This window comes from Phalaenopsis equestris, unplaced genomic scaffold (genome assembly GCF_001263595.1).
Source record: "Phalaenopsis equestris unplaced genomic scaffold, ASM126359v1 Scaffold000496, whole genome shotgun sequence".
In the NCBI taxonomy this organism is placed as follows: Eukaryota; Viridiplantae; Streptophyta; class Magnoliopsida; order Asparagales; family Orchidaceae; genus Phalaenopsis; species Phalaenopsis equestris.
Genome location: NW_018164936.1, coordinates 140557 through 161130, shown reverse-complemented (window position 1 = coordinate 161130; position 20574 = coordinate 140557). Strand labels below are relative to the sequence as shown.

Sequence of the window (20574 nt, the reverse complement as noted above, 5' to 3'; positions counted from 1 at the left end):
ACACATATATATATATATATATGTATATACATATATATATACGTATATATGTATATATATATGTATATATATATATATATATATACGTATATATATATATATATATAAAAGTTTAAATCGTCACAACTTCTGTGGTTATACGGTTCTACGCCTTTTATTGTATAGGAATGGAGCATGTTTGAATTCAACACTCAACATTTTTTCTAATTATTTTAAACAAGCTAATTTTGAGCCGAACAAGAACAAGACTAAGCAAATTGAGTCGAACACAAACACACAGTTTGCGAGCGATTTCATACATTAGCTAAGTTTGAAAATAATAATTTCGAACGAGCCAAACACGAGCTAAGCCTGAGCTCACTCAAGCTCGACTCATTTACAACCCTAGTTGTGCCTGCGGATAAGGCTTGAACTAGAGACTAGAATATGACCCATTTTGATGGCAATTATGAAGCGGCAATTTGCTAAAGCCAAAATGAATACAACATTTTGGTTGTAGCAGGTGTGCTTAACTACCTCCCAATTAGCAGGAGTATTATATCCCATACAATAGTGTCATCCTTGATTCTAAACTATGAATAAGAGAACAAGAGATATGCACGAACATAATCAAAAAGGAAGGCCTTGGGTGAAACTTTATTATCTATTTTCACTCCATATCTTTGAATTAAGTGAGCTAAACGAAATTTAGCTAACAACTTTCAACCAAAAGTGTCAGGTTAGCCCCTCGACATAGATTGAGTGGCTCATGCAATCTACTCAATCTTATGAACTTATTCTAGTATTAATCAATTTGATTTATTGTCTCGTATAAAACTTAGATCCTTCCCAAAACATTTAATGATACAATGTCCATTAAAGTGTGGCGCCTATGGGTAAGACTTGAACTAGAGACTAGACTATGACTTGTTAATAGTGATTGTGAAAAACCTCATAGCCAAGGTCAAAAATGAATAGATCACTTCTATTAAACATGATCAAAACATATCATATCCGATGAGCTACTACTCAAGTCCTATTTGGGCATCCATCTATTTGCCTTGGCATCTAATCAAGCCTTCGATTCTGAGATTGATTTGATAAGTACTACAATCTGGTAAGTACAGGAGAGATGTCATAGTGCCAACCAGCTCAGCAAGTTGCTTGATCAACTATGATTTTTTTTCCTCGAATCGATGGAAGAATAGCAAGCCCAAATATTCAGGATCACTATCCTTAATTTGACCAACCATATGACTTGTTTTTCCACGATATCATTGTTGACGATCTCTAGCCTAGCTAACTGAAGAATCATAGTTTAGACTTTAGGTGGCAACGAGCAAACACTATCTTTATCATCAAGTGTGATGCACTGGGTGCAATTGTAGTTGCGGTTGAATGACTATAGGAAAGAGATGAACATCCGATCTTAGAGTATTAGCAGCCAGTATGATCACCATCATGGTATAAATATGACAACTAAAAACATGAGATTAGCATCATTCAATTAAGGCATATAGTCTAATACAACGAATCTCAAAACTAAAGGAAAATAGATTCTCACATAAAAACAATTATGAGTAAATTTAAGCATTGCCTTTGATTTTTTCTGTACGAGTAAAGTAGAGCGCTGATTCAATTATTCTAAATGGATTTGATAATCGTTTTTTGCAACAATGGATTTTTTAAGATCCCAGCACAAAAATATATAAAGATCTCACTACTAAATACCAGGTGATCATGTGAGGAGCTATATTATATTATTGTATGCCTCCATTTCAACTAGATATCATAGGTTTAAATAAATAAGACGTGGAAACACTTAATTCAAGTAGATGTAAAAATCACACTTCTGAGAGCATAGTATTTTAAACTAATAACAGAAAACATCTTTGCTTTGCCAATAACAGAAGCAATAAAAAGATTTCAATCTGTCATCCTATATAAACATAGATTTATCTCAGGGCTACAATAATAGCATATCCAAGCAAATATCATTACATAAGCACAAACAGTTATGGCTTCCCCATAATTCTGTAATATTAAGTTTCATAATTTTATAACCAGTTAATAATATACACATAGCATGAGGCAATCACAAAACGTTGAGAGAAGAAAAACTAAATAAACATAGACTATAGTTACAAATAACTTGAAATAATAAGATAAAAAAAACCTTTAGTTAAAAAGTAAAAGTACATAAGCTCTTCTTTAAAGTGCCTTAACTCAAAGTCTGCTGAATCTATGGAAGTGATTATAAACTTTCCTCACAAAGGAAATAGGATTTGAAACCTCCAATCCACCAAGATATCAGTGCTCTGAAGAATCCCATCAAAATTTAAAGGCTAGTCTAAAACATGATTATCATCTTAAATAAAATTAGAAAGGAAAATATATTAGGTGGAGCATGACCAATCCAAATTCTTGCGTGATGAGGTGAACATATCCCCGAGATAAGCAAGTCCGACACAAAAGGTTAAGATTCTATTGAATGGTCAAAATTTAGTTCCAAATTCTAAGTGCAAGCTTGATCTACAATAGGAAAGGCAATAACCATCATGTTTGAAGATATAGTTTGATCATTTAGATTTTCACTTTGTGTCAGAATATTTAATTTCCTAAATTCTAGATGAGTTTTAAAATTTCAGAATAGTTGTGCCCAAAAAAATTTTCAAGAAATAATGACGAAAAATACCTTGAAATTCTTTGTTCAATCAATAGTCATAAATGAGAATCCAATCGACACATCTTTTTAAAGTGGAATAGCAACGCCTTATTCAACCAAAACTATTTTAAACAAGCTGACATAATTATTTTAGCATTCACACCATAGCCACTGATATAATAAAATCTTTGTGAAAAGAGAGTCTAAAAATAACCTTGTAGTAATTGAGCCCAACAAGAAAGTAACTAATCAAGTGCAAGTCAGATATAAAATTGAAAAGAAACTCTACATTGGGACATCCCAAGTAAAAAATACTTGAAATAGAAAAAAATAGCGTAGACGTGCAAGCTTTGAAATCTCATCTTCAATTAAAAAAATGGTAATTGAAAAGTAAAATGATGTCGCTGTTAGTTGGAACTAAATCTAGCTTAAAAAAAAAGGGAAATAATTAGGAGAGGGCCCAACAACTTTAAAAAAGGATCGAGTGAGAGAAGTGGAAGAAACAATATTGAATGCTCTAAAACTAGTAGTAGACTCGGAAAAAAGAACAACAAAAGAAAAAAGTGGCAACAATGAAAGTCGTCAAATGTTAGAGGTAATCAGAGTTAAGGGCTGAAAATCTTTATTTAAAAGTGCAACCAAGGAATTTTATCACCTATACGAACAACCTGATAGAGACTATAGAAATAAAAACACTAGAAGTATTGATTTTGATTGAAAAATGTGATTGGTCTTCATAAGTGAGAAATGGTTGCCGGATGTCCTCCATGATGTAGATGTCAAGAACAAACCATAAAGCTAGGCCCAAGACTAGGCGACAAAAGAAAACTTCCAAAGATAATAGCAAAATAGACCAACGTGGCCTGACACAAAAAAGCAGCGAAAGCAACTACACTAGGAGCACACAATGAAGGTATACACACAAATTGCAACAGTGAGCAAGAGCAAGAGTGAGAGTCAAAACCTCAAACAAGCTCTTGTAAACCCACAGTAAGAACAAGGAGCACATATAACAGAGGCACCCACCAGCATGAATGAGACGAATGCAGACAAACAAGTTATGGCTAGGTTGAGCAAGGATCGTGCATGAAATGAAAGTGGGCAAACCCAAGTGTGAGAGCAGAAGGAAAGTTGTGAACGGCCATCACCATGGGCGAGAGTGTGCATGCAAGGTTCAAACGTAATTAATTTGACAAAAAAATTCATATCAAGATAGGAAAAGTGTTGTTCAAGAACTTGTCAAGCTGAACCAAAAAGCGGAGCAACACCAAATAAAAATTAAGTTAGGGTCACAATATACAAAAACACACAATTCAATAAGAATATTACAATCCTCTAAACAAGGTACCCTCATTTGCATAAACTACGTAGGACCTAGCATCATCATGGAATCACAAACTTTAGTTTAAGGTTATTGTTGAAATTTTGTTATTCCAATCAAAGCAAAGAACTTAAGGCACACGGATCAATGCTCTCCGCTATTGGATTTATTTCTCTCTGACACTTGGATTGTAGAGAATATAAGGCATAATTATAAAGGCTCAATAGAGTTGGATTTGCCTCTCAATTACCTCATAGAGTAATATGTATGCTTACTTGTAGGATTGTCGGCCTCTAATTATTTTTCCCTCCTTGCTTTGATTCATTCCTATTTTATAATGCCTCTAGGAGATGTACACATACCCCCACTATTATACAAAGAACTGAATAAAACTTTTGAGAGTTCTTTTCGTCGTTTCATTTTCTTTATAATATCATAGCAAAATTAGAATATTCCTTCCCACCATTGCTCTTATTTTTTAAGTTTAGGGCCTCTTTCTTTCCATTATGTCCGATTTATTTGACTTCCCTTCAAAGAAAGCAAAAATACTTTATAGTGAAACCAGATCAAAGGAGAACTCCAGGTATTTCAAGCATCTTATTTCTTGAATGCAAAAAATTATCTTAAATGGTCCAAAATCATAAAGATCTTTCTAAAAGGAAAATAAAAGAACCAACACCATTCGGATCTACTACATCCAGAGCCCAAAAATCTTTTTTTTTTTTTTTTACTTTGGGAAGAAACTTATTCCATGATTATGATATGATTGTGGAACACCATGCTATCAAAAATCAGTAAGCCCTTTACCTTTCTATCCATCACAAAATAAGTACGGAATGCAGTTAAACAAACCTACTCAAAGTAAGATGTTGCAATCATCTATGAAATCCCGACAAAGCTCTCTCTAAAAAATTTTTGATGGCTTATATTCATATTCATAAACAACATAAGGAAAATTTTGTTCCAAGAATATTTAAGTGTGTATTCATCAAATATTCTATCATAAAAAAATATATACAATGGTTATCATGCACTCACAAAATGATTCATCACTTCAATAGAAGTCACTTTTAATTAAACTCATAGCATCTTCACAAAAATACATCTTCAGGGGCAGAATTCTCAGCTTGATGATAAGTTTGACAATATTTTTCATCTTGATATTTATGTACACCCAAATCCTACAAATACAGATATTATACCAACTATCCCCTTCAGTTCTATATAAGTAGGAATAAGCCTAACCAAAATCTCCATTAAATTTAAAACTCTGAAACATTAACAAGTAAAACTAATCAGCACACTACCACTACTCATTATATCCTATCTCTCAATCCATCTCTTTCAGAAATTATCTAAATCTCTTTCAGAAATTATCTAAACCTCTTTCAGAAATTATTTTCATCTCATAAAACTTTTCTAACAAACATCAACATCAATCATATTTCTATTCCACAAACTTTATTTAAAGCACTTAAAAATACAAAATAGAAGGAAACCATGACAGAAGAGATAAATGCCTCCAAAGAAGTGATATAGCGAGAAAGTTCAATCACACAAAGAAAAGATACAGCAGAATGTAAATGAATTTTCACGTTCAGACACGATGAGATGAAAGTTGAGAAAGCTATAAAGCAGATTGGTAGCAAAAGTATATATACTTAATCATATGGGAGAAAGTTTTTGCTCGAATTGAAAAAATGAATACCGTTCGTATTTTGGTATCTCTAGCAACAAATTATGGGTGTCCTATGCAACAATATAATGTAAAAAATATCTTCTTACATGGTGTGCCAAATAAGAGTTCTAGATAAATCCACCACCAAAATTTCATAGTTTATTCAAAAGAATAAGGAATAAATTGATAAATTATTTATATGAACAAAAACAATGACAAATAGCTTAGTTTGGCAGATTTATAAAAGCTATGGAAAGAGTTCCATATAAATAGAGTCAAGGAAATCATATTCTCTTCAGAAAGCACTAGTTTGATGGTGAAAAGTTCAATTTTTATTGTGTATGTAGATGATATGCTTGTTACATAACATTATAATTAAGAGCAAAAAGCTCTCAAGAAAAAAACTTGTTAAAGAATTTAAAATGAAAGGGTTAAGAAAAATGAAATATTTATTAGGAATAGAAATGGGCTATAAACAAGGAATATTTCTCTCCCAACAAAATTTGTTATGGACCTGTTGAAATAGAATAAGTTAACGGAATACAAGCCATGTGAAACTCCAACTGACTAGTACAAAAATTAAACCTAGAATGAGCTAATGTAGATATAGGATAATATCAAAGATTAGTATAAAAACCAATCTACTAATCTCACAATTGTTCTGACATCGCATTCACAGTATGTCTAATCAATCAATTCATGTGCAAATCTAAAAAGTTACGCCTTCAACCGACTTATAGAATTCTCATATATCTCAAATCAAGCTCAAGAAAATGAATTTTATATAAAAGATATGATACCTTACAAATTGAAAAATACAGAGATGCAAACTATGCTGGATCATTGGTAGATAGGTTTACTTTAGAGTATTGTACATTAGGAGGAAATTACATAACTTGAAGAAGTAAAAAATAGCCTAAGGTTTTAAGATCAGGTGGTGAAACCAAGTTTAAAGCAATTGCTTAAGAGATTTATAAGCATCAATGGGCTAAAATTATATAAGCGAATTTAAAAACCAAAAAGGAAAGAGCGTATAAAATAAAACTGTGATAATAAATCAGCTATTGGTATTGCACACAATCTTGTTGAACATGATCGCACTAAACATCCGGAGGCTGAAAAACACTTTATAAAGAAAAATTAGAAAGTGAATTAATTGGACTCAATGTGCGCCTACAAGTAATCAACTTGCCGACATATTCATTAAAGAAAAATATCATAAATAAATTTGAACTTGTAGATCTTTACAATCTAATTTGAGAGCGAGTGTTGAAATTCTATTACACCATTTAGAGCAGAGAACTTACGGCACACAGATCAAGGTTTGTGCCATTTGATCTATTTTCTTATGACTTGGATTGCAAAAAACGTAAGTCACACAAATCAATACTTTATACCATTAGATCCATCTCTTTATGACTCTTGGATTGCAATTTGTTTTCTTTGTTGTAGGATCATTGACCGCTTATTATGTTTTATTTCATTTTTTATTCATTCTTATTTTGTAATGCATCTGGAAGATGTATACATACCTCCACTCTTGTACAAAAAAAAATGAACAAGACTCTTGAGAGTTCTTTTCATTGTTTCATTTTTCTAAAATTATGGTTTTCCCAAGTTACTCGGGAAACATTAATAGATTTAACAAAAAGTACAAATAAAAAAACTGGGATTTAATTATTCAATAAAACATAGCACAGGAAGGCATAAATACAATTAAATAAATAGATAAAATAAGTGAGGAAACACATACCATGTCCATCTCTAGATGACAAAAGAGCTCTATCATTTTTAGCAGCACATTTTCCATTAGTTTGCACAAGTCTCTGTGTACGAGGTGAATGAGAACTAAGTTTGCTATTGGTAGAAGATGGCAAAGAATGTCGGCGGGTTACGCCATTCCTCTCAGTTCCATTCCTCTCAATTGAATCAGAACAAACTCTTGGTGAATTCTGTGCACGAAGCTTTGCCTTGACGGATTCGGTTGCTGCCATATAACTTGGAAGCGTGGAATTAGTTTGAATACCATTTTCTTCATTTTCCGATTTTGCAGCAAAAGATTCCCTTCTTTTACCCCTCTTTGGGTTTCTGTGAATTAGGTCATCCTTAACACATGTCCCGCCATTCATCATTGGAATGTTATCATCCCCACTAATGTTCTGCAATGGATGCACTTCATCAATACAAGGATCATCACATGGCACATCAATTACACCTACGGGTATGGACTTTGATTCAGTTTCCAGGACAAGCTCAGTTTTAGGAGTCAATGCCACATCATCTTTTAACTCTTCTACAGAATCCTCAATGCTCTGATATGGAGCAAAAGATGGAGTATTTGATAGTTTTTTCAGATTTGGGGACGATTTATCACTTTCAATCTCTACATGGCCATAAGTCTCTGCCATGGAATTGGAAACCTTTCTCAGATTACGTTTAACCTTTTCAAGCTCACTTTGAGGATTTTCTGTAATTGAATCAACATTAGGACTAGAAAATTTTCTCAAGATGCGTTTGGGCTTCTCAGGATCTGCAACTGTACTTGAGCCAGAGTCAATGGTTGATGTATTATTTCGTCGAACACCACGCTTCGATCTGCCCGACTCAGTTTCCATAGCATAATTCTTCTTGGCTTGTGGTTTTGATCCAGTAATTTTCCTAGACGGCAGTGCATGTTTCCAGGATAGTGAGACTGTCCACCTCTCGAGCCAGCTAAAGACAGAATTAGGTTCACATTGAATGTACTGGGTTCGCAAAGGCATTCTAGTAATTGGTGAAGAAACAAGCTGAATATTATGAGACACAAATGAGTCGAAAGGAGTAAGATGAAAAAATAAAAGTCTGTAAAGTTAAATTTATATTTTAATCGGAAAGAAGCAAAGCACATCATACTTCCATATTAAAATGATTAGGATAGCGCCTTAGGTATTGCTTAATAAATTAATTAAATTGGAATATAAGGTTTGCCAGAAGATGAGTAAACTTACCCTGACAACAAAAACATTTGCAAAGAGTTTATGCTTGGAGTTCAATTTCTTAACCACCTGGAAAAATTAAAAAACAAAAGCTGTAACAACTCTTACAACATATAATTTCAAAATGCTATATAATTTCAAAATGATTAGAATGGCGCCTTAGGGAATATTTTCATTATATGGAAAAATCAGGTGAAAAATAAACATATTAAACATTAGCATCCACTAAAAAATCAACAACAAAAATTGAAATCACAAAGGGCAGAACCAGCATCATAACAGACAAATAACATATGAAAAAAGCTAGAAATGGAAAATAAACAGTCTAGAGCTAGCAAGTATAGCACTTCTTCTGAAGGAGTAACTAAATAAGGACATCAGCTCTGAATAGAAGGACATGACAAGATTGATAATCTCAAAGCATCAACTCATTAAGGCTGTTGTGATAGACTGGGAACTTTACTGAGAAAGTAAATAATAAAGAGACTGTTTGTTTTGCTGAAAAGAAAAACAATACAATGTAAAAGGGAACTCGCTGTAATTGAAATGAAGTGTATTTAGAATATTTTAGAGTTTTTTGGTTTGTTGTTAATAAAAAAAACATGCGTGTATATTTTTTTGGTTAGTCTAAAGAAAAAATTAAATCAATTTAAAATATGGGGTTAGAGTAGCAGGAGGAGGCAGCGGGCAACAGCAGCAGTTGTAGGCAGTGGAAAAAAGTGGCAGTCAGTTTGGAAAAACCAGCGTGAGGCAAGAAGCAGAGGGAGGCTGTAGTCGGGTAAGCCGGTATAGCCAGCGACAAAGGGTGCTAGCGAAGCCCACAGGCAACGGCGGCCAGGGCAGATGATGATGACAAGCAGGCGTCAGCAACGACACCTGCTAACATGAGCACAGAGAGCGACTAACTGCTGCTGACAAGGTTGACAGGCGGCCAACAAAGTTTTAATCTTCAGTGCATTTGAAATTCACCAAAAATTTGGATAATTCCAAATACATTGAAAATAAATAGGAGGGTGAATTCCAAATACTTCAAAATTTTATTATTGAATCCGTCTTCCTCAATTATTTCAAATTTGAACGCATCCCTTTTCATTTACACCCCCTTTTCACCAAAGTGATTAAGCGATAAGGTAGAATCCCCATTCATTTTTCCCAGAGCAATGAAAGTGTCTTTCAATTCAATTCCTAGAAAACTATGGTTCATTCTGATCTTTTAAGACTTGATAAGAAATGGTCAACAAAAATAAATAGAAGCACATTAAGCAATTAAGACATTTCAAATGAAATCATTCAACAACATTTCATACAATTGCAAACTACACATGCCAGGTAGCAATTAAGTAAATATTCCGCATTTCCCTTTGTTGAACATTTCAAGCAGATCTTTTCATTTGAACTACATGTCTTTCTTGTTTGCTTTGGTGATATATAATTTCACAAGTATACTTTCAAGCATTTTCAAAATTGTAGATGGTTAGAAGTATTAAAATTAGCACAATATAAATGATAGTCATCTGAGCTAATTTGTAGATATTAAGCTGCTTTTGGGCAAGGATTCTTGTGGTAGCATCTCAGCGTCTCAAACAAGAAGTAATCAAAGACGAATTCATTCTGGATAATAATGGCAGTAAAAGCTACAAAGATAATGAGGTTGTGGCATTATTTTCTTAATGCATTTGCATGGTTTAATTTATTACCATGTCCTTCCTGCAAGGAAACTTGGTACTGATTTCAAGACCAATACCAGAGGATCTAACTCTTTGCCCACGAACCAAAGCCTGAACTTTGATGATTCCCATAAGAGAATATAGCGTGGCAACAGCTTGTCTCCTTACCAAATGTCCACGAATGAGTGCCTGCAGCCTTATAATTCCTTTCAACGCACCAAATGCCCTACGAGCCTGAAGTAACATCACGATGGCAAAATATTAATTAGGTGAACTGGAAAAAAAAAGGTTTTAAAGTGTAAAAAGGCACCAATGTCAAGAAAACAACTGCTTCAAAATGAATTGTAGAATTTATGCAACGCATTTCGAAATTTGTAGGATAACCAGTAACCTCTATGTATCATATTGTAGGAATACAATTGTAGAAATACAGATTAATAGTTGCACAATTTTATTGGAGAAATGGAGAGAAGAAGAGTGGTAGTGGTGATTTTGAATTGTTAAGCCGGCCTCAATTTGATATAAAAACTTTCAATTATAGCTTAACTCAAAATTAAGGTAATTATAAATTGATTATCTTAAGCAACATTCGAGCAAACTAAAAATCCTATTACTTTATAGAATATTTTATTAAAAACTAAATTAAATTTGTCATTTTAGATGCCTTCGTCACATTAATCGTCTACCATCTGATGACCTAATTAGGAGAGTAGATGTTTTAGATTTGACTTATGTTAAGAAAGGTAGAGGTAGACCTATAAAGAGGCATGTTGTATAAAAAAGGATCTTAATTTATTAGAATTAAATGAAAATATGAAAATCAATAGGACATAATGGAAAAAAGGATTCATGTAGCCAACCCCACTTAGTGGGATAAAGGCTCTTGTAGTTGTATACATTTAAAATATATGAATATATAATTTGTACATAAAAATAATATTGTAAGATATTATTAAATAGACTGGTTAAATAAATTTGTAGAAACATAATTTGATTTTGAATTGTGAAAATGCACATATCAAAACAAGCATACGGCTCTCTATCTCTCTCTTGATCTCTCTCTCTCTATCTATCTATAACATGTATATATTGTAGCCTGTACAAGTCTATGCATTCAAATAAATTGAGACAATTTCGGATTGAAAAAGATTAATATTGAGAGAGTCATCCTTGAGTTGAAGCAAATAGATTTAATTATACAATCCATCAAAATAAAAGAAATTATCAAAGAATTTAAAAATTTAGACAAAATTATTAAACTTGTTGATGGATAATAAGTCAGTATCAAGTTTGCATGCACCAATATTCTGATGTTAACATGAAATAATAAAGTGTCAGTGTTTCAAGTGAAAAATACCAAGTAACCCCGAAAGGCCGCTTGAACACTCGTGGCTGCCAGATCCTTCCTTATTTTTTCAGGATCAGTTAGTGAAACCGATTCCCGGACATCCTTTTCTAAAACAGTATTTGTTGATGCTATGATTGATTCATCATTGTCTAATCCTTTAATTGTTCCAGTTTCCAGTTCAGAGTTAACCACATAACTGCTGGTACTGATAAACACGGGTCCAGAAGTCACTGAACAATCCACATCTGAAGCTCGGGGCACTTTTTCCACAGCTAATCCTTTCTGAGTTGTAATTTTCTTCAAGATGCAAAATAAAAATTTTTTATATAAGTTGTTATATCAGGTGAAAGAAATTTTTTTTAGAGTAATAAAGAGACATTGAAAAGAATTTAACACTAGTAATAATAATGAGACATTAAGCACAATTTGTTTATGATAAATTATGTTAAATTCTAGTCAATAACGAAAAATATGTAATTACAGGGACAGCAATATTGGAATTCCCCACCTTTCTAGCAATATTGACATTACCAAATTCCAGCTAAAGGTAAAAGGAATTTACTGGTTACAGTCTATCACAACAGCCCAAGGTAATGTGCATCAATTGGGTTGCAATTCAAAAAGTAACCAAATCATGATACTAATTGTGGAAACAAAAAATGTACACCCAATGAAATTTTGAGAAAATTAAATCAAGGCATGTTTCTAACAACAAATCTCCAGGAACCAAAACCAATTCTTTAAAAAACTTCAGTCATAAAGTCGATTGAATCGACTAACCTCTAAACTAAAATTGTCAAAAGAAAGGATTGATCACCTACGAACTTGGAATGAAAGTCGTTAAGTCGCCTAAGGCAACTCACCCACTTAGAATGAACTCACTTATGATCTGGACAATGGAACTCATCAAAAGAAGTTCCTACTCAATTGATTACATAAGTAGCTTAAAATATATCATGAGTTAACTAAGTATTTGGACAGCTATCTGTCAATCAGGAAGGACGAACATCAGGCTGCTAAATTAGAAGTTTTCTATAATTAGGAGCTTCCTTGTTTCCAATATCATTATTCTGATTCATTTCCCTTTTAGTTGAATATTTAGATTAGGAATATGTATTATTAAGTTACTAAAAATAGATTATATGCACTTTATTTTGTACCTAAAATAGATTATAAGATTGTTATTTAATGAAATGAAAGCAAAGGGAAAAGGCGATCAAGTCTAATCAGATTTCAGCCTATTTTTATCAAAACTTTGACATGATATCAGAGCCAAGTTTTTTCCCTAAACACAGGTAGTTATTGGAGGAATGTCAAGACTCCCTTCCCGCCGGCCTTCTTGCGGAAAGGGATGAACTATTTCTTTCCTTGATTCTCGCTCGTCTACATTGTCTAAAACCCCGCACCACAACCATGCCTTCCGTCAGAGAGGACGATCTCGCCGCAGGAGACGACGAAGTCACTAATAGCGAGGAAATGATCGGCATAAGCGACCACATCCATCGTCAAATCGCCAATACAAGCGGAGGAGAGGAATCCCGGCAGTTGTTTCAGAAGTTGTGGACTCAGGCAGACGAGATGAAGGTCTTGCAGGGAATTTTGGAGTTTACGTCGAAGAGGGGAATGACACACGCAAACTACCAGCGTAACACGGGACCCTTCTTCAACGAGATCCTGCCTCAGCTACAGTTCGATTTCAATAAGAACCAGATAGCGGAGAAACAACGTCGTCTCAAAAAGAAGTACCGCAACGCTGCCGTCAAGATGGGATCGAGCCCGGGGTTCGTTTTGAAGAGCCCTTACGATCGAGCTACCTACAAGATTTCACGTAAAATCTGGAGCACCACATTTTTCCGCCTAGGATTACTCTAGTGCCACAACTGCGCCTCCTCCACGAGCCTTGATTCCCATCCATGGTGGTTGCTGCTCCTGTGGTCCCACTGCCGAAAACGTCCTCGGGGTTGGCTCCGCCTGCAGATGCTACTTATCTTCCACACACTGTTGGACGGTACTCCGTGAAAAGGTTTCGAAAGGCACAATGTCCCATTGTTGAAAAAACAAGTTGAAGTATATCTTGAAGAAGATCGGAATTGTTCGACAGGCTGATAAATGTCATAAGTCATACTTGTTCGACAAGCAGATAAATGTCGTAGGTCTTCTTTCCAAGAGATGCAACTTATTCTAAAGTGCAAAATCCATTCATTGTGGGAATTAAAGATCCTTGGGTTGAAAAGGGATATTATGTTTGTATCATCATTCGTCTGATTCAGATCTTCTTCACTAGACATCGTTGTTTCTGTGGCATTATCGATTGCTTCGGCTTTGGGCTTCGGCATTCTTAAGCTGCGGAACTCTCAGGCTTCGGCCTTTTGGGCTTCGACATTGTTGGACTTCGGCAATCTCAGGCTTCGACCTCCCGGGCTTCGGCACTCTCAGGCTTCGGCCTCTCAGGCTTCGGCCTCTCGAGCTTCAACACTCTCAGGCTTTGACACTCTGAGCTTCGGTACTCTCAGGCTTCGGCACTTTCAGACTTCGACACTCTTTGGCTTCAGCATTCTTAGGCTTCGGCAATTTGAGGCTTTGGCACTCTCGACTTCGGCAACTTAAGAATTTTTTGTCCCGACAATGTTATCAGCTTTTTGTTAGCAATTTGATGTTTTCTGATTAGTTAGCATCAATTTGAGAGCGGATGTCAATCAGGAAGGACAAAAATCAGGCAGCTAAATTAGAAGTTTTCTATAATTAGGAGCTTCTTTATTTCCAATATCTTTATTCTGATTTATTTCCCTTTTAGTTGAATATTTAGATTAGGAATATGTATTATTAAGTTACCTAAAATATATTATATGCATTTTATTTTGTACCTAAAATAAATTGTAAGATCGTTATTTAATGGAATGAAATCAAAGGAAAAAGCCAATCGAATTTAATCAGATTTCAGCCTATTTTTCTCAAAATTTTGACACTATCAACTAGAAAATTTTATATATTTTTGTAGCCCTACTATGTAACTTGTGTAAGAAGAAATATAGCTATTTTTGTGTTCAAAAACCTTAATCTTAACCTATCATGGGCCAAGTCAAATTCATTATGATCAACATAGGACACATTAGCATGTATTTTCAAATAAAGATCTAGTAAAATCCTAGATCTTCTACTTCTAGTTTATCTTTCTCTCTTCTTTTTACTATTTTTCTTTTTTTTCTATTAGGCTTCATCCATAATAGTTAGTAAAGGTCCGGTATATCCTACAGAAAAAATTTGATCCAATATTCTCTATCGCGTGAAGATTAAGGAAGATGTCAAGAACAAGAAGTCGGGCTTTGGAGCATGCCGATTACACGAAGAGATCTTCAAAGGATGAGCAATAAGAACTCATCTCTTTTTAACTGAATAAAATGGAGAATTCATAGACAAAAATGATCCAGTGAATCTTAAAACATTTACAATAAGATGCTCCCCAAGTTCATCCTCTCCAAGGAAATATTTCAGTTAATTTACAACATCATAGTCTTCAAAATCCGTCTAGAATATCCTCATCCTCGACAACCCAAAAAACTCTTTACTCAGCCTACCAATCATTTTTTAGTTCAGATCGCAGAAGCTCAACCACCATCAAAGTTAAAACTAACAACTCTCAAATCTTGTTGAGGAGAGATGGACCAGACTAAGCATGTCACTAAATTCGAATAAAAAATCTTCTTATATTAAGTTTTATTGTAAATTGTCAACTGATCTTCCCAAAAATCAAGTAAGCACCCCTACAAAGGTTCACAAGACTTGCTCTTGTCAGCATCACTAGCTTAGTAGAATTTAAATGAATTTTTTAAATAATTTGCTAGCGTATAGAGACTGTTCAAGTGCTAGCAAGCTCTCTTTTTTCAAACAATTTGCTAGAATATAGAGAATGTTGTTAGCAAGCTCTCTTTGATGAGGTATAACAATGGCAAAACCCTTCATTGCTTTATTAATAATTTCCAAAGAGCTTGGAAAACCCTTCAATGTTTTACTACCATTTCCAAACAGATTCTATGTCAATAATCTTAAGCTTGTAGTTGACCAGGCTGAACTCACTCAAGGCCTCTGACAAGGGTCTATCCAATCATAAATTCAGTTTCTAATTGATAAAAAAAAATAGAGTTATTAGAATTTGTCAAAAGCCATACTAACATAAAATTATCTTATTGTATAAGCTTATGCATCAAATTACTCAGACATTCAAAAGCTACAAAAGATATACGGCAACATTTCGTCACTGCCCAATGTAAAGCGACTTGAACATGACAAAGAAAATAACTCTCCCGCACCATCAGAAATGACATGATCAAAGCTAAAATGTATTTAAAAGCCCACCAAATTAACTCATTTCAGTTATAAAGCAGTCACAAAAACAAAATACGAAGTCTTAAATTTTTTGAGTTGTGTTGGATCGATCAAAGCGTTTCAACAACATCTTATTAAGGGACGGACAACTCTTGTGAACCATTGACATGATAGGAAAGCCTAGGAATCGAGAGAGCGAGGAAACAGAAGAAAAAGAAAGAAGAGGATAATAGATTGTCTGCGAACCTACCAAATCCCACGCACATTGCTATGATGTGAACGACTTCGTGGGAGGAGATTGAAGTTTTACCCGCACGCATGATCGTCGAGCAAGTACAGTGTAAAGTAAAGAAGAAGACTCAAACCCAAGCCGCTCGCGTATAGAGGAAGAAGAGGAGTGACATGAAGAACAATCGAGCTACGTCGCGTGTGAAGGAGGAGATGGCGTCGAGGGTTTACTGTGTGAGTGCTGCGAGAGGAAGAGCATCGTTGGTCCGTATGGTGAAAAACAACTCTGCTATTCTAATTCTAATACTAACAATTTAATATTCAAACAAATACATAAAAGAGCCGCTAAATAGAACGATTAAAATTAACAAGTAGAAATTTGTACATTTATGTTTGTTGTTCTCGTCTTCCATACATATTTGCTCATTTTCTATTCACCTTGTTCAAATGTTCAAAACAAAACAATACAAAATAACTTAGGAGCAACCACACTTCTAAACTATAATAACTCAATAAAACAAAATCGATATACATGTTAGTCTATAAGAAATCTTATAATATATTTATCTTTCACGTTATTATAAGCAACCTAATAAATGTTAATGCATATATCAATAACCCTTTTTATAAATGAACATACAGTAATCTTCTAAATGCATTTAATTTATATTAATGCATACACATCTTCTCTGTGAAGATCACCGTCAACAAACCTAACACACTCTTGGTCGATAATACTCTCTTTAGCTTCCGTCGGCACAACGGTTAGTAATATAAATATTACAATTTTTTTAGAGTGGAAAAACCCTTATCTGCCCATAACCAATATTATCTCGTCAGCACAACAATTAGTAATATAAATATTATAATTGTCGAAGGAGGAAAGCTATGTTCTACTCGCCCGTGAACGATATTATATCGTCGGCACAGGACTTAGTGAACTAACTATCACAGTTGTCTGGGGTGGTAAAAAAGCCCTACACGTGCGCGTACACTGGCGTCCTATGTTTGTACCATTAGAGGGTGAAATCTTCTTTTGAACATGCACATACAATCATTCATATATAAGTTATTTCATTCTGCGTATATACATTATTCTGAGATCATTATGCAATCCACTAACATACATATTAACTCTTACTTTACTGTACAACTATCATAATACATTTCTCATATCATTTATATATCTATTTCATGCGTAGTTACTCTGCATTGTCTGTATTCATCATGCATATTTTTCCTATCATGTCGATCTTACACATCATATCTATCATACATAAGCATCATATACATATCTTTTATGCACATATTTCATATATACAATATGAAGAATCTACTGTAATATAAGTCTCACTAAACTGCAGCATACATGTAATCAACATATATTTTAAAATAAAAATGATAGTTGATATTTAAAAAATGTGATTACTCACAACATATGTCATGCCAACTTCAATAATTAGTTGAATGATGGATAACCTTTAAGTTGATCTTAGCAATTGATCTTAACAATCTATGAAACATAATATCAAACCTTAAAATTCAAGCAATTTTTGTTAACTAAATTATTTTACTTAATTAGCATAAAATTAAATTACATGAATTAGCGAAGTCGACCTGCAATGAGTTTTCCACACGCTCTCCTAAAGCTCACCGTAATAGGTAAACAATCTGAAATCTTAAACGACTTAGAAATTCAGAATATCATAGTTCATAGAGTGATTAAACATAAACATAATTGATTTGCTAAAACATATGTTCAACAGCCTTCTCAGCAACAAGCCCTTCTCCAAAGTTGCCTAATCTTCTTCTTTCTTCTTCTTAACTTTGCTTACTCCCACTTAACCCTCTTGAATTCATGTTGGAATCCCTTTATGGAAACTCATAAGCCATTTATGACACTTACGACACAATTTTGGAACTTCTGACGGCTACCAAAAATGAATAATGCATATAAAACGAGGCAAATATCAAACTAAATGTGAGGAAGAAAAGGAATATCTCAAATAGTGTGAAATAAGAATTATCACTTCCCAATTTCGTCTCGGGTCCCTAACATGAAATTTGCAGCTCTGTGCGGGCCGCTCGCCTCCTCTACGCAACTCAGCTACAATGCTAGAGACATGGATTCCTTAAAGCCGAGAAGAACTGTTGTGGTATATTGAAATAGAACGATCAACGATGAAACGTAAAATTGAACGAGAAAATTCACACCAGAAAAGAACAACGGAACACACAGATTTACGTGGTTCGGCAAATTTTTGCTTACATCCACGGTGTTGCAGAGGATTTTATTACTTGAGGAATTACAAATCGTTGTTCGCCTTGACTTACAAAATAAAGTCTCTCGCTTCCTTCCTCTCTCTTCCTCTCTCTCTCTCTCTCTCTCCTTAGGCCAAAGAAGAAGACCACAGGAAACCACCTGTTGTTCACAGAAATCAACTCAAGGGGAGAAGCATGCTAACCCCTTTCTCCTTTGCTCGTGAGCAGAACACCGAAGCAATACCAAAGGGGAGAGGGAAACCTTTCGCGATCTTACGGTTTCACAAAAACAGTAGAGGCGGGAGCGACTACTTCTCAAAAAACAGAGGGCGGGTCCTGTTTCGCGCAAGAGAGAGACGGGAGGCAGGTGTTGTTTCACGAACTGCTCCTGCCTCCTGGTTTGCGAAACGACGCCTCCCTTCATGTCGCCCTATTCCTTTAAGTCGCGAACAAGCGAACGTTTGTTCATGTGCGTGTGGTTCGAGCGAGAGGAGTATCGCTCTCCAAGGCTTCTTCTTCCGCGATAGAAAGAGGAAGGAAGGTATCGCACGGCTCTCCTTCAGATTAAAGCACGGCCTTATTGTGTTCTTCGGGTTTCCTCGAATAGAGGAAGAGAAGTGCAAGCAATAGTTCATTGCGGTAGAAGGAAAAAGAAAGAAGAAGAAGAAGATTGTTCTCCCTTGTTTCTTCTTAGTGGCTTGTGGCAGAAGAAAAATTGATTTTATTTCTCTTGTAATTTTATATTCTTCGATGTATCTCGGTGTAGAGAGAGAAGAAGAGAGAGCAAGGAAGTGAGAGATTCCTCTTGTAAGTCGAGACGATCAACTGATGTAAATTCCTCAAGTAGTAAAATCCTCTGCAACTCCGTGGATGTAGACAATTTGTCGAACCACGTAAATCTGTGTGTTCCGTTGTGTTACTATTTTTTTATGTCAATTTTCTCGTTCTATTTTTCACTTTGCCGTCCATCTTTCCACTTTATTTTATATATACCACAACAACTGGTATCAGAGAGAGCCTTATTTCGAATCTGAGGAAAGACGATAGCTGCAAATGAAGTGAAGGTTTTAGGGATCGAGAAGTTTGATGGCACAGATTTTGGTTACTAAAGAATGCAGATAGATGACTACCTCTATGGAAAGAAACTACATCTTCCATTATTGGGAAAAAAATCTGAAAGGATTTATGAGGCTAAATGAAATTTGTTGGATCGACAGGTTCTTGGGTTATTCGATTGCCCTATCGAGGTCCGTTGCACACAATGTCGTCAAGGAAAAGACGACTGCAAATCTCATGGCAGCCTTATCAGGTATGTATGAAAAATCATCGGTGAATAACAAGGTATATCTGATAAAGTAGTTATTCAATTTGAAGATAGCGGAAGACGTTTCTGTTATTCAACACCTGAATGATTTCAATACTATCACAAATCAATTGTCGTTTGTTAAAATTAATTTTGATAATGAGATACGTGCGTTGATATCGTTGGCATTGTTGTCAAATAGTTGAGAAATCATGAGGATGACAGTTAGCAGTTCTGCAGGTAAATCGAAACTGAAATATGATGATATTCATGATTTGATTTGGCTGAGAAGGTATGCAGGAAAGATTCTAGCGATATCTCAGGTTCGAGTTCGGAACTGAATGTTAATTTCAGATGGAGAACACTGGACAGGAACTCAAATAGAGGGAGATCAAAATCAAAGTCTGACCAGCAAGCAACCTGCTGTAATTGTGGCAAGTCTGACCACATAAAGACGAACTGCAGGAATCCCAAGAAAATGAAGAATGATAGTGCAAATGTGGTATTTGAAGAAGTACAGGATGCACTACTGCTAGCAGTTCATAGTTCTGTTGATAACTGGATAAGGATTCAGAGGTTTCTTTCCATACAACATTCCATCGGGAATTGATGCGAAATTAAGTTACAGGTGACTTTAGGAAAGCATGTCTAGCAGATGGAGAAGCGTTGAATGTGGTAGAGAGTGGGTCCGAGGCACCTATTCCTATTGTTCCACAGATAGATAGTGAAGAATTACAGAACTATGAAGAAATCTTGCAAAATGAAAATTCGAGCAAATAGGAGCTGACAAAATTTCTACCATGAAAAAAGACATTACACAACAAG

At 34.8% G+C, this 20574-nt stretch overlaps 1 protein-coding gene across 2 annotated transcripts in view; it reads right to left on the bottom strand.

The window, feature by feature from the left end:
- LOC110028159 (protein IQ-DOMAIN 31-like) overlaps nt 1-20574 on the bottom strand; it is a 32454-nt gene that overhangs the window by 2386 nt on the left and 9494 nt on the right. For both annotated transcript variants that reach the window (XM_020729901.1, XM_020729900.1), the window contains 4 exons: nt 11643-11930; nt 10316-10519; nt 8631-8687; nt 7397-8429 (listed from right to left, as the gene is read on the bottom strand). In XM_020729901.1, coding sequence (XP_020585560.1) covers nt 7397-8429; nt 8631-8687; nt 10316-10519; nt 11643-11930 — 1582 coding nt within the window. The remainder of the gene's footprint in view (nt 1-7396; nt 8430-8630; nt 8688-10315; nt 10520-11642; nt 11931-20574) is intronic.